At 24.3% G+C, this 15,692-nt stretch overlaps 1 protein-coding gene across 1 annotated transcript in view; it reads right to left on the bottom strand.

Annotated features, from left to right (window-relative positions):
• The window catches only part of LOC113552064 (dipeptidase 1-like), a 144,889-nt gene that overhangs the window by 38,150 nt on the left and 91,047 nt on the right, over positions 1–15,692 (bottom strand). The window contains exons 3-4 of the mRNA XM_026954732.1: positions 11,017–11,164; positions 7,523–7,706 (exon numbers count right to left, since the gene is read on the bottom strand). Of these exons, the coding sequence (XP_026810533.1) occupies positions 7,523–7,706; positions 11,017–11,164 (332 nt within the window). The remainder of the gene's footprint in view (positions 1–7,522; positions 7,707–11,016; positions 11,165–15,692) is intronic.

Below are 15,692 nucleotides of genomic sequence, written 5' to 3'. Positions count from 1 at the left end.
AAATAATAGGTGTGTATTAATTATAAGTTATAACTATCTAAATTATATAATGAGTATAATGTATACTAAATATTATTATTTCAATAATTTTACCATAATGTCACCAAGTAACTTAGAATTCTCGAAACTCTATAAAATGTGAACTAATAAATTATCGTAATAGTGCTAAAATAAATCCCCATATACCATTTACGAAATAGTAGTTAAATTAAATGTAAATTTGAATATACTTTAAAATTTAACTTTCAACCGTAATGATAATGTAGGATCATATATTTTTTGTTAGATTTTTCAATTTACGTTGATTATACAAGTAAATCATTAACTTTTATGTTGTGGCAAGTTAATACTTATTATTATACAGTAATAAGAAATCTGAATCTTCAATGGGACATTGATCTTTGAGAAGAAGTAGTTATTTTTTTTTTAAATTTTTTTACAAAAAATACTCTTTTGAGAGAAAACGTAAAATAATTTAAAATAGACGCCACCATTGATCATTAATAATAGAAAATTTGTTTTATACCTATTACTTTTATTGCGCTTAATGTTCTGAATTGAAAGGCATGGACTGTATATCAGGGTTGCAATTCAAACCTATTCAACATTTTAATTTAAACCTAAAGCGTTTAAATAAAATAACATTTAAATTTTAAATCGTAGAAACACTAGAAATCTTATAAATTTATTACACCTCTCAGTTAACTGCACTAATGTTAATAAATAAAATTATTAACTCAAATGTTGAACTTTTATTAATTTACGTTATCAACGATGAACAATAACATATAAAATGTGAAATTAGTTACATTTTTCAATTATATTTTTGTAGATTTTGTACACATCCCACTATAAGTTATCAATAAATTATAATTGCGAATATGTTTACTCACACGTGTAATCACTCATGAAGTTACTCAATCATCATATAAGTTTTAACTCATAGATTATCGTAGTTCAAAAGCACATTTATCTTTCCTTAACTTCATGTCAATGTTTGTTCATAACTTTAATTTCGAGGATAGTTATGGAAAATTAAGTATATACAATATTAATATAGGTACTTTGTTTTTGTATAAATCTGTTATTTTATTTTAAACATTGAATGCATCTGTATTCTTTCGTTTACTAAAAATTGGTTATGACGACCATAACTAATCTTAATACTACATCTCTTCTGGCGAAGGTAAGTTTAATTGTCCTTAAATACATATTGGATGTTATACAAAGTTTGTAAATATTAATTTAAATTATACGAGAAGCGTTTCCATTCTTTTTTATATATTTTTTAAAATTATATATTCGCATGATGTCTGATTAATTTGCATAAATAACATGCTGTAGTTTGATATATAAGCTATATTTTTGTACACAATTGCATTATAATAGCATCAAAACTATAAAAGTATATAAATATAAAATCTGAATAATAAACTTTTGGTATCTATCTAATTGTATTCTATACATTAATATTATTATTTATTAATTGGTACCTACCCAATTCTTATGATTTTCAATTTATTTTACCCTAAAATCTTAACATCGTTTCGATCCATAGAAAAAAACTAGGCAACATTTTTTTTAGACAGGTTAATATATTTATTTATAGTAATTTTAAGATAAAATGTTATTTTTATTAATAGTCTAACAAAAGTGCCTTAAGAACATTAAAATAGTTTCCAATATTTGTTTGGAAATGATTTATTTTTAATTTTAATATTTTATAAAACATTATTCGAATGATGTAAAACGATCTCAATATATATGTATATTTACAATATAGCTTGTTGAAATGTACCTTATTGAAATATAGTTTATGTTGTATGTGTGTAATAAATGATAATATTTTTGGAAAGTTTGGTGGAAAATATCTGATAAATTGATTTTATAGTGTACTCATGGAATTATGTAAACTAAATATTATAATCACTTATAAGAACAGACTTGTTAAATAGAAGAGAGTGGTTTTCCTACCTCAGCACTTTGCTACAGTATTGCGTGGGGCTGCTCAAAGCGACCTTGCTCCATGTGGTAGCCCGCGGGTAGGCTTCGTACGGGTTGTGTTCATGATTTAAGGTAATTATTGCTTACCCTTTGCCTTATGTTAAGAGGCTTTCAAATTGGTTTACGAAGTGTCTATACAAAATAGCTGTAAAGAGTAACCACTGGGTGCTTTAAATAGATAGAATTTATTTTATACCTATAATCTAATATCTTTAATCATATAGGTACCAGCCACTAGACTTATGGATCATTTTAATATGATATAATTATTAGTATATTATGGTTAGAACATTGTCATTTTTTTCTATCACACTACCAGTTACCACGTCTTATTATTATTATTTATTTACTTACTCGTATGTGATTAGCATGCATTGTGACAAGATACTGGTCATTGCAAAGTAGGTCACTGTAATCGGGGTGTTAAATTTGAATTCAGTGACACGTAATTGTATACAAAAAACGATTTTGAGTGAAGTCGATCTGTCATATTTTTCTAATAGTAATAGTACGTTAAAGTGGTTAAACTAATTTTTTCGGAAAATAAATCACACATAGGGTATTATAATGTAATAATAACTATAATATTATCTCATACAATAGTACTAGCTGAAATTGACTTATAAGTCATACAAATCTATATACATTAGAACGACACAATGTATTAATTTTATAAAATGCTTATTTTCATTACCTACGATTTCAATATACAACCATTGTAAAATAATAAAATTATTATAAAATAAAAATATTTAAAATTGATTTTGTTCGTTATAATGAATATTTAAAGCAATTCAGATTGGAGTGAATGAAAAACACGTTAAATAAAACAACGTAGGTATTTGGAGCAAGAAGAATAATAACACTTTTAAATTTAAAAGTTGTGTACCTATATATACTTTGTATAATTCACGAAAGATTTACTGACAAAATGGGATGATGCCGTGCATAATCAATCACTGAAAACTTTTATAACTAAGATAAGAACGTCTTTGTCATCAATAAAAGAAAACTGTTTTCTTGGTTGTAATCATCCTCTATGTACGGAACTCATTGAGGCTCTTCAACAAGAACAATGTGTCAGCAAAATGAAAATAAAAAAATACAATACTGTCAAATGAAAAATCAATCTAAAAGTTGTAAATAAAAAAGCTGGTCAGGACACAAAACCAGGTGTTGGACAATGGTTCAGATTCGGTCACCCCAACATATAGGATAGAGAATATTGTATTATAAATTGTATATTTGAAAGAAATGATAAATCGTTGCATTCGGTAAACGATTCTGAGTGGATCTCGGTTAGCTGTTACGTGTGTAGGACAGTTGACACTGTTATAAATTATAATATTAGATTGCTTATAAGAACGATATAATAATAATATAATTATTTACTTGTTTATTTATTCAATAATAATAATAAATGCACATGATGTGCTTAGTATACGTAGATGATACAATTATACAACAACAACATATATACGTATACGAGTTAAACTTATGTGACCTACAGAACACACGATAAAAAAATGTATAGATAATTAAAAGATAATAATAGTAAATTATTTATTATAAGATTATAGATTTTAACACATATTTTAACCTGGTTGGGTTATCATTGAAAAAAATCAAAGTTTTCCATGTAGTGTGATTTTCTTGTAGTTAACAATCTATTAATCGGAGCCAAATACATTAATTTTGGTGGCATATATTGTGTAGAATGTTTGAGTTACACGATTTTTAAAACAAGGGTCATTTATAAAAGTGTTCGTTTCAGTAGTTCTAGTTACTTAATTTGAGAATTGAGTTATTTGTAGAGACAAAGTATATCATTAAATTTTCTTCTCTTTTCAAGTAACTCAATATTAAAATGTTCTATTAGTTGCTTAAGAGATGTTTCAGTTTTGTTGTTTTTTAAGCTAAGTAGTAAATATTTTGAAGATATACTGCATATAATTATTCCCATTCAATACATGAGCTTATTTATTTACTGTTAATTTATGAACTTAAAATGTATAAAAAAAATGAACAATAGCCAATAGGTATGTATAAAATTATATATTCAGGCGTTAAAATATTTTATTTACATAAATAGAATGCGAATCCGCAGAAAGGTTTGACATCGTACAATGTACTTGAGTTATTCGTACTTTGTATGATTGATATATTTTAAAAATTTTAAATTACAATTTTTCGGTTCATAGAGTTGAATCTAAAAAAATGAACATAGACATTCCGATTAAGCCCGTTTTAAAAAATTACAAACACGTTAATATTAATATTGGGTAACTAAAACATTTGTACAGCAGTTTTTTTATTTTCAATAAAATCAAGATGCACAATTTATATTTGAACAAGTATGATATTTAATGCATTTGGTAGAATTAACAATGTAATCTTAAAACTAAACAAAAATATTATTTAAATTTTAACATTTTTTTTTTTTTTTATGGTTTCCTTGAAAAGAAATTACTCAAAAATAGTTTAATATAAACGTATACTATTTTCTGTGTATAAAAGGTATACGGTTACACGGAAGGCGTGCCTCCGTAGAATATTTATCGCTTTTGTGAAGTAGAAGAGAATTTGTAGGCTGTAAGGCTGTAAGATATCTGATAATAGCCCAAAGAAAGAAGGTTTAAATATTAATACGATGGTTTCCGCTATTGTCTCAAAGGCGTCGAAATTTGAAAAAGTTTCGCATGATTTATGGGTTATCCCCTGTCAGCAAAGTCCTTTGTAATAAACAAGATGGAAGATCTAAGAAGACCAATGGTCATCCATATATGCTTTCGGATCAAGATTGATACATTTTTTAGCCAATGATAGTTGTAAAAATGATTTTTATTAAAAATAAAATAAACTATTAAATCTAGTGAATAACTGGTGAGATTCAATACAATTCTCGGATTAATTATTACACTTAACTTAAGTTAAAATATTGTAACAACCAATTTATAACTTTATAAGTAAAAATTATAATTTTTTCCAACTGTCTAATGATATTATTGTGTATTTATTTTTAAGTGTTAAAGTAGTACATAAAATCAATATTTTTGTTTAATTTCAAAAATAGTGGATACTTATGTGTGACATGATTTGTATTTTAAAATGATTAATAAGTTGAATTTAGTTTGAGAAAATTATCTACATAATAGAAAATTACATAACACGATGTACGACATAAGAACAATAACTTCCGTGGTTGGCTCGACATATATACATATTTAATGTACGACATGTTTGATAACTGTTTTTCAATGTTATATTGTAAGAGGAACTAATAAATTAAAAATTAATTGATTCTTATATATAACTGATTTAAGTAAAAAATAAAAAAATATTAGTTTTACAAATAAAAAAAAAAAAAACAATGCAAATACCTAATAGATTTATGTAGATGATTATATTTAATAGTAAATATAATTTGATAAATTCTTTAATCTTAAAATAGTATTAAATAAGATTAAAAAAAGTAAAGGTTAGGTATACATAAAATACTATAAAAATCTACCTAAACTATATTTTTTTAAGTTTAAAATTTCAGATACGAGATACAGATACTTATAGACACCTAACTTTGTCTTATCGTCTTGTAATATTTTTGATAAAATAGTTTTACTTTATTATATGTTTAATAAAAATGAATGAATATTATATAAATTAATACATTTCGATATTTTTTTGGTGTGTAGATAGAAATTAAACAAGTTTAGTGTAATGTAATGATCAAATTTCACTTATCAAATTATAGCTAGGTAAATACATTACTTGAATCGTATTCTTCACCCGATGACGTAAACCGTATTTAATATTTATTTTTATGATACTTGTAAATAGCTAATATGTAAGATTTTTCAACATTTGAAAAGTTCAGAATGATTTTTATAAATTATATATTTACAGTGTTTAGGTATCAAGTATATGTGGTGGATAACATTACGTTCATATAATTTATGACTCTCTGTCGGGTGATTTGCTAAATGGGGTTCATTGAATTTATCAAAACCTCTTCTTAACTTAAAAAATGAGTATATCACGTTCAAAGATTATAATAAATATGCTTTAAAAGTGAAATTCATCATTCTAAAAATATTTTTAACAGTTCTTATTGGATAATATTAAAGCTATAATTTTCAAAAAAATTATTTATCGGATAATTAAAATAAATAAATAAGGTATGTATAGAAAATTAATTAAAATATTATATATTCATTGTCTAAGATAACAATTATTAATATAAACTCTAATCTGTATATTTGGAAGCGTAACGCACAGTTTAATTTTCATATTTTGTTCAGACCATGTAAAAGTAGACTTTAGTTATGTATTTTGGTATTTATAATATTTAAATGAAGCTAACTGTTCTCAAATGTCTTGTATTTTGTTTTAAATAATACCATTGAGTATGGATATTACTATATATTATATATTATACATTTATACTCAATGATAATACTTATTTTGTGTTGATAAATAATATATACTTAGTGTATATTCAAGAAAAGATTACTCAAGTGTTATACAAAACATTGAATGTTTTGAAGTAGAAGTTTGAACAAAGTAAGTGCAGTCTTCCATCATATTACCTCTACAGATAATTTAACGTTCAAACTTTTTTTTGGCTAATTAAAGATGGAAGTTCAAAAGAAGAAACTTTTGGTGCCAAAAAAGTGACAAAAGTTTTTTAAGAAACAAAATCAAGTTGTCAGATATATTTATTTTGACTTAGGTACCTAATTTATAAATGATATGATTTGACTCACGGTTAAACAAATTGTATTGCATCGGAAATAATAAAAAATAACCATTAAGAGTAAAAATAATAAATAATAAGTGCATTTCTCAAATCATTTGAGAGTAATTAACTTTTAAGAACTGATAAAACTTTTATTTTTCATAATTTATTTTCACTATATTTTTAGTTTTTATAAGTAAAGGAAAACGTCCAAACATATCCTCTTATAAAAATATAATGGACCTATGGTATTATTTATATAATTATATTGGCATTTTTTTTTTTTTTTTTGTAAAGAAATTACGAAGTTCAAATAACTACATATTACATAAAACTAATAAAAAAAAATACTATAATCCGTTAAATTTAGTATAATATATTAATTGCAAAATTAAAATAATATTGAAGCACCTTTAATCGCTTACTGTTATAGTAAATTAAAGATTTTTTTATTTTAAAAAAGCCCTTGCTCCATTACAGAATAACTGATTGATATTATGAAGCAAATAAAAGGCAGTTTCTAATTCATATTTATTCCAATTTTTACACATTCAATACACATGTATTGTGATTTTTGATTGAAATAAAGTAGATTTTAAAGCTATATATTTTGACAATGCTAAACATTTTTTATTTGTAACGGCGGAAATTAAAAATAATTACAGTGTAAAAAAATCATATTTTTGAAATACTATGTTTTTATAGAAAAACGATAGTGGTTTTATGAAATAAGTAGAATTGTGGTGTATTTTAATAGATAGGTACTAGGAATTCAAAACTTACCCATCTATTAATGGCACTTCTTCAAGAATTCGCCGGACCACTTCAAAAGTTTCTTCTCGATGAGATGAAAAACTACCAGGTGCCTCGGACGAGCTCGGCAGAGCAATCCATATGAGCAATACGACAAAACCAATTATTACCAATACAATGCCAGCACACGGTCGAACTTGTATCTCATATACAGCTGTAAATAAAAATGATACACACATTATATTATACATACATATATATATATATATATATATAACACTAAGGTTTGTAAAATCTTTTATCATATCATTATAAATAGTTATTATAGTAGATACTTTTATATAAAAGGTAAATAATAATTAAACAACGAAAACGACTTTTTGATTGATAAAATTATAATTATGTATCTAATTTTATTATTTTTAATTTACATTTTGTAGACATTGTAAAAATAACTTACAGACTTTCAAAACTTCAAAAATGAGATACGTCGAGTATGACGTTAGCTTAAAATTATTGAAATTGAAACCTATTTAATGCCTATATAATGAATGGTAATTATATTCAGTCAACTATATTTAAAAATAATTTAAAATACATGGCTAGGTACTTCAATATTAATTTATTATCCTTCAAATACCAACTTAACAAAGCTTTAATTATTATAGTTATTAATTGTTATAGCGAGCATTGAACAATGCAATCTTATAATCAGATTATCGCTTTAAATTAGAAAAAAATTAAATTAAATTGTTTGACGAATTTGATTTGGCAAAATGGTATAGTATAAATTAAAACAGCTTCTTCTCCATTTTATAGTGTGAATTTTGGTTGGATCTAATCCAATAGATATAATATTCTAAGTTATTGCATGTTAACAGTAATTGAATAAATAAGCATTACTAATTATGCGTTACTACATTACCAAAGTGGTAAAATCATTACATACTCGATATAGGTAGTACATACATATTCGGTAAGCAACGCTAATAAGTATTAAACTTTAAATATTAAATGAAATCATGACTAAATCTCTAAGTTGTAGTTCATTAAAAATATATGGTAGTTTAAAGTGTCTTTAAACAACTATCCCACATTATATTTTCTTCTACAAGTCAGTGGTTCGATCTATATTTTAACAGTTTGATAAACTCATTAAATATATTATAGCCTTTAGTCACCTTTAAACGCTAATATACAATGTATAAATAGATCCTCAAAATAGTTTCTAGGCCGTAGACCAGGACCTTTTGAATTGGGTTTCATATAGCACACACTCAATTACTGACCGTGCTTACGAGCAATAAATAAATAACTTTATAGACTAAATGGATTTAAAACGCTCAAATGTTATGTATAATTTTCTTAATATTTTATTGAAGAAAGTGTATCGGTTTATTAAAATAATTCAACAGAATGACATGAAAAAACTATGTATATTGTTTAAAAATGATTATTTTATACAGTTTTAATTTTAGATTATTAGTGGATTGTGAATATAACTACAGTATTAACACTTTTGCCTATTAACTATTATAATAATGTTTATACTTAAAATGTTGTTCGCGTATTGTTATTTAATTTGGAAGTAATGTATAGGACTGCTCTTAAATTATTCAATGACATCCTAGTACAACTGACAGTGACAACTCTAGCCGTTATTGTAAAATATTGAAATAATCAATTCGCCGGGGAAATAAAGGGAATGTTGAATAAGAATAATAGTATAAAATTTACTATCCACAGTTTTAAAAATGTATTACTAGGACTAGGTAGACACTGCAGAAGTTACAAGTAAAAAAAAAAGTTGTAAGAATATTTTAATAATTAAATAGTTAAGTTGATTCTTTGTCATTTGTAAAGTTTAGGCAATGAATATGTACAATATGTTAAGCACTAGCAAAAGAAAGCTAGAAAAAAGCTGATATGTTTTAAACAATTGTAATTTAATGATATTTTTAAACAATATTGTATACTAGCAGTGGCTAAGTTACGGTTTTCGTCAAATAATCAGATGCAACTCGTATCTTGTTTCTAAAATCAAGATTTTTTTATTATTATTATAAATTTTAATTTTTTTTCATATATTTATAACAATTTATTATCAAATTATTTAAAATGTATTTATAAACATTTTGGCACTTGGTATCCATATGACTTGCGAACATAATATTCATATTGGCTATTCCTGATATGAGTATCAGATTGTACTATAAATATAATGAGTGAATAATAATAAGTTCACAAGTCACAATAAATTATACAAACACTTGTAACTCGTTAGTTTATTGTAAATCATAATATATAATAATAATAATAATATGTGCGATGAATTCTCGATAAAATGTTATTATTAGTTAAATTATTTTTGTGATTTTTATTAAACATGTTATAGAATTTAAAATTTTAAAATTAGATTAGTTAGGTAAGTAAAAAAAATATTAAAAAATATGTTTCTTTAAATTTGTTTGTATACATTATATTATGATATTATTGTATGTATTAATATACATATCGTATATGCAATACTATTATACTAAAGTAATCATTTTTAATCTTAACTCTCAATCATTGATCAATAGACTTGGAAAATTATACAGTAAATAAAAACAAAAGGATTATAAGTTTGTGTCTAGAATTTAGTTTTAGAAATTAGGGTTTATTTTCATAATTTCTTTTCCTTTTTTATTTTGTAGCGATACTGGATTTTATAGATGATGATTTAAAACATCTTCAACTATTGAACCAACAGCTAATATCCCAGTTTATAAAGCTTTTACACATTGAAATATATTATAACCATCTAAAATTAAAACGTGTATTTGTATTTGTTTTTTTTTACTTTTTAAGTTATAATTTTTAATTAAATCTTATAAGTAACCTACAAAGAAAGAAAAACATATTCATCAAACTGATATTGAAATATATAATATGATAAACAAATATAACTTCATCGTAATATTAAACAATTTTAAATAAATAAAATTTAAAAATATTGAGATAAATTACAAGAACCTACAAATGCAATCTATTGGGTAGGAACTAGGAATGGATATATAGGTATCAAGTATTTTATAATAATTTCCACTTTTGATAACTCAATTATTTATTCCGAGTCTTTCTCACGATTAAAGTATGATATACAAGATACTGACGAAATATTATTTGGTCATTATAAATTATAATTTTAAGGGTAATGCTGAATTTCAATATATAATTATTATAGTACATATTATAAGGTAAGACACGTACGCGGCATAATAACTTTTTTGTTTAATAGAAAATACATTTATTTGCATATATTATAATAAATGGGTTTTGTCTTTTGTGCTTATGAACTTCGACACTCTTAATTTCGTGACATACACTCAACAATAACTTTGTAGTTGAGAAAGGTAAGAAACTTATAATATCTACCTATATTATTTGCATCGCGTAACAGAAAATACACGTGTTCAACTGTTCAAAGTGTAGACTTACTCAGATTAGAAACTTAAAATCTTTTAACATTAAAATTATCTTACTTCTTTGTCGGTCTCTATCCGACGCAATTGAACTTTCGGGAGATTCATACTCTCTGCTACTGTGAACCTGTCCGTTACATAATCCTTCTCTTCTGACGTTCCCGGAAGTTGATGGCCTGGACGTTTGATGTGCGTCAGGATATCCAGTCTATAAAATAACATTAATAATAATAAATAAAAATGTATCAATTTGAATATAAGTTATCTAATAACCCGTATTATAAATATACTTATATATAACTATTTTAAGTCTTATATATATATTATGATATTATATATTTATAATATTTATAAATTATATACACGTTTTTTCTTATTTATAATGCATATATAACCATACACTAATAATAGTAGACGTCTAAAAAGCATTACTTTGTGTACTCGAAATCAAATATTGAATATATAAGAGTATTATATTTATTCGGATTATTCCTGCCAACAGTACACAATCTGCGAATACATTGAAAGTAGAAAATAAATATTTAATAACATGCGGTCGGTCAATCTTTTGAAAACGTACACAGAATATAATATAGGTATGCTATATATATGTACACGACAAAATCTTTGTGAATCTTGAAATTTGTTAGCATCAAAGGCATTAGTAAGAGGTATATTTTGAATAGAACAGCCTATTTGAATAGTATGACAGAACGTATATTTTAAGAAACATGATAAACGACCGCATTCGTGTATAAATCTACGTGAAACTAATTACATCGCATGTACCTACCATCATAATTTTATGATAAATTTATATTAAGTATCTATCTATAAGCTATAAATATATATAGATAATATAATACATTCTGTGTCGCGTTCACAATTTAGTGAAGACATGCAAGTTAATGAAAACAATTATTAAATTGAGCTAGCTAAGTAATAACTCATAAGTTGATAGCTAAAAAAAAATTATAATTAATTTAAAAATTTTAAAGTAAATGTGGGAAAAATACTAACTTCACAAGATTAACTAGGACACACGCATAGCGATTTAAATTTTGGGAAATTTTTTGTAATAATTAAACATTATCTTAAAAATAAATCCTATTATGTCTTATTATTGCGCATTAGGTGATTTAAATATCCATACACGTTTGCGCGAACAAAATAATTGACTTGAGGAATACTTTTTTTGGTCTATTTATAGTTGAAATAATTGTGTATCGCGTGATTAAACGCATAGTATTATAAGTTTTAACATAATGACATTGTTCGTCACTTTTTTTTGTTTAAATTTTTTGACCTGAGATAATCATATTTTGAAACTCTGCAGTGGCTGGCTGGCTAGATGTGGGTCATGTTTGGTACCCGAGCCGTCGTGAAATTTCAATTCCTCATAATACCACCATCGTATTTCATCGGAACATGGAGCGTCGTTCATGGCCTGCAGTTATCGCAATGTGTGGCTTATCTGTTACGGACTTTTGACGGCTACTTTTTGTGACGTCTCGGAATCGCGTGAAAGCCGACGATGATCAGTACCTACCCAACCTACTACATCACGTGTATTGTGCGTTGTCTCAAATTTGTATTGTACTTCACACTAGTAACTGTCACTCACTATGATCATCTTCTTCACTTTGAGATTTTCGTCAGGTAGGTACTAGAAAGTAGAAATTAATTCCGCCAGCTATACCTTGCCATTGCTTTGCGCATGATATGACGTTACTACTTTTTTTGCGGCAATGAACAATTAGTTAAAATGTATTCGCAAATATTATTTTAATGTAATATTAGATATATTGCAACAGTAGAGTTATTTAATAGATAAAACAGTTGAAATATTTTTATTTGATTTAAATAATACAATTTTTAAATTGTATAAAATTCAATGATTAATATGTTTTAATTTGGATTTGGTCCGATGTATGAGTCGAAGTTTTCAGATATTTTAAGTTGAATCAGTCATTATGGAACTTTGTCATTTGGTTAAGATGTGTTTTATTGTTACCCTGATACTACGGGCTTCGAACACGACTGCACTTAACCTTTAGACTAGTGTATCCTACTCGCAGGTGGTTAAGAATAGTTTCATCGTTTTAGTAAAACAAAAATAAAAAAATAAAAAAAACACATGATATTATATTACACTTCAGTTTGGTTAGATTTGAATAAAAAATAAAAAATTATAAGACTATTTCAACAAGTGGCGTATTGTAAATATTATAAGAAGGTATAAAAAATAATCTTAGCAGTAAATTATTATAATAAAACACATACATTTCCAAAAATCTTGAATATAAGTTAAATAATACTAAATACACCGTTTTGGTGACTCGTGATAGTTATTCATAGTATTCCTGATAATAACGAGATATATTTAATAATTCTAACAAATATCTTCTCAGTTATTAATATGTTTATATTAAGTATTCAAGTATAATAGGAAGTCACTATTAGGTGCTTTACATTTTTTTTTTTTGTAAATTTATAATTATTTGTATCTTCATAGGAGAGTTGTTAAATACCTAGATAGTAAACAGATTTACAGAATTTAAAAATATAGTCTTTAAGTATAATATTTAACAATTCCAAGAATCAGATAGTGAATAACTGCATTATTGTCTATTAAAGAAAAATATCATAATTGTATTAGGCGATTCATACTATAAAAAAATTATTATTTTCATGTTGGTTAAGATTTATTTTTCTATGAAATATTATTTGATATTTGTTTATTTAACTTATTTTTAAACTTGGTATACACTTAACAACAGTTGGACTATTTATTTTTGATTAAACCATGCGTGCAAAATTACCAATAAATCAGGATTAAAATATTATAAAACCTTTCTCAACTAGAATAGACATAAAATCTACACCTATACATACGTATGATAATATATCATAATTTTGATAAACCAATTTTTATGTGCTTTATTGTAATTATAATCAATCAGATTTCCATTATTTGTTAAAAATTAAATGAATTGAAAATTAATTAATCATTTTTTCTAAGCTATTATCATTACAAGTGTCTTGATTATCAGAAACAATATAATATATTAAAAAAAATGAATTTTATATAACTATAAAAATTGTAATTAATAATTAATTTCAGTTTACAATAAAGACTAATGATAATAATAAAAAAACAACATACTATACATAATAGTAAAATAACTTTTGATACTTAAGAGTAATCTATACCTAATTAAATTTTTTTTCTTATAAAAATCAGATCATTTTTCATTTTTATATGTATAATAATTGTTTGAACAATTTAAAATAATATAATAATATAAATAAATTCCCACTATACCATGAAAAAATCTAAAAATTGAATGAAATTATAATAGCAACATCAAGTATCCAATTTTAGTATTTGGTAGATAAGAATAAGATTTTGTTAAAATTTTTAATCATTAGAAATTTAATAATTGTAATTGCTAAATTTATTTGTTTTTGCAATAATTCAAATTTACAATAGTATTTAAATAATATAAAATATAGTATTTTAATCTACACTGTTGCTGGATGCACGAGGCATCGTTTTTTATAAAAACTATAATAAATAAAACTGTTGATTGTGTTTAATAATTTTATTTTTCGGACTTTTTTTAATACTAAAAATACTTAGACAATTTTTTTGTAAATTACGTTAGTTTATAATTTATTAGGTACATAAAAATAAAATAAACATGTTATCTTCTGGCTATTTACTATATACACTTTATATAAAGCAATACATATTCAATTAGAAAATATGAAAAAAGAATTCCATTTTTGTTTAAGTTTAAATTGTCAGCAAGCCAAAAACTAGCATACTGAAATAATTTCTACATAATAAACCATAAACTAGTTATATAAATTATGACATACGATAAACATTAAAAATTCAGAATACATTCTATGAAATATTATAATAACACAAATTTTACCGTTTTTATAAATTTATAATATTCATAGATCAAGAATTATGTAATATAGATACACATATAGGTATTATCCAGGTTAAAGACAAAAATGCTCATATAAATATTTACCAATTTATACTACCATTTACCAGTTTTACAAATATATTTCAACTGAACAATCAACACTAGTGGTATATTCATAAAAATCGTGCAATCAAGAAGGGGGGAACGAGTCCCTCGTTTCTTTGAAAAATACTTTTGATTAATTATCTACAACTATAATTTCCATGAAATAAGTTTATAACTCATAATACTTAATATTAGTTTATTAATAAATGACCAATATAAATAACAATAAAAATAGTCTGAATAAAATAGGTTTTATAATACCTAGAATCATTTTTATTTAACTATAAAAAAGTATTAAATATTTTGGCATAAAAACTTTAATATTTCTATAACTGTAAAATACCACTATACAATAATTATTACTAAGCCTTGATGTCTTTGATTTAATACACATATATATTACTTTTAATGAAAGAATTTATTACTAGCTTTAAACTAACTATTCAATACTATGAAAGTATAAATAATTTATAATTGAATATTAAGTCATATTCTTACATTATGTATTAGATAGAGCTTAGATTTTTTCAAAACATTTTTTTCCTTTATTACCTATTGTTATTATCAATTAGCGAATCATTGATTAGTGTTTTGCTATATTATAACTATTTTCAACTATAGAGTATTTTTTTAGAATTGCTCTTGAAAAATTTATTTGTATAATTTTGGAATAATTACTTTATTAAA

The sequence above is a fragment of the Rhopalosiphum maidis genome, chromosome 2 (genome assembly GCF_003676215.2).
Source record: "Rhopalosiphum maidis isolate BTI-1 chromosome 2, ASM367621v3, whole genome shotgun sequence".
Classification (NCBI taxonomy): domain Eukaryota; kingdom Metazoa; phylum Arthropoda; class Insecta; order Hemiptera; family Aphididae; genus Rhopalosiphum; species Rhopalosiphum maidis.
The sequence above is the reverse complement of the archived record's forward strand: the minus strand, read 5'-3'. Positions and strand labels throughout refer to the sequence as shown.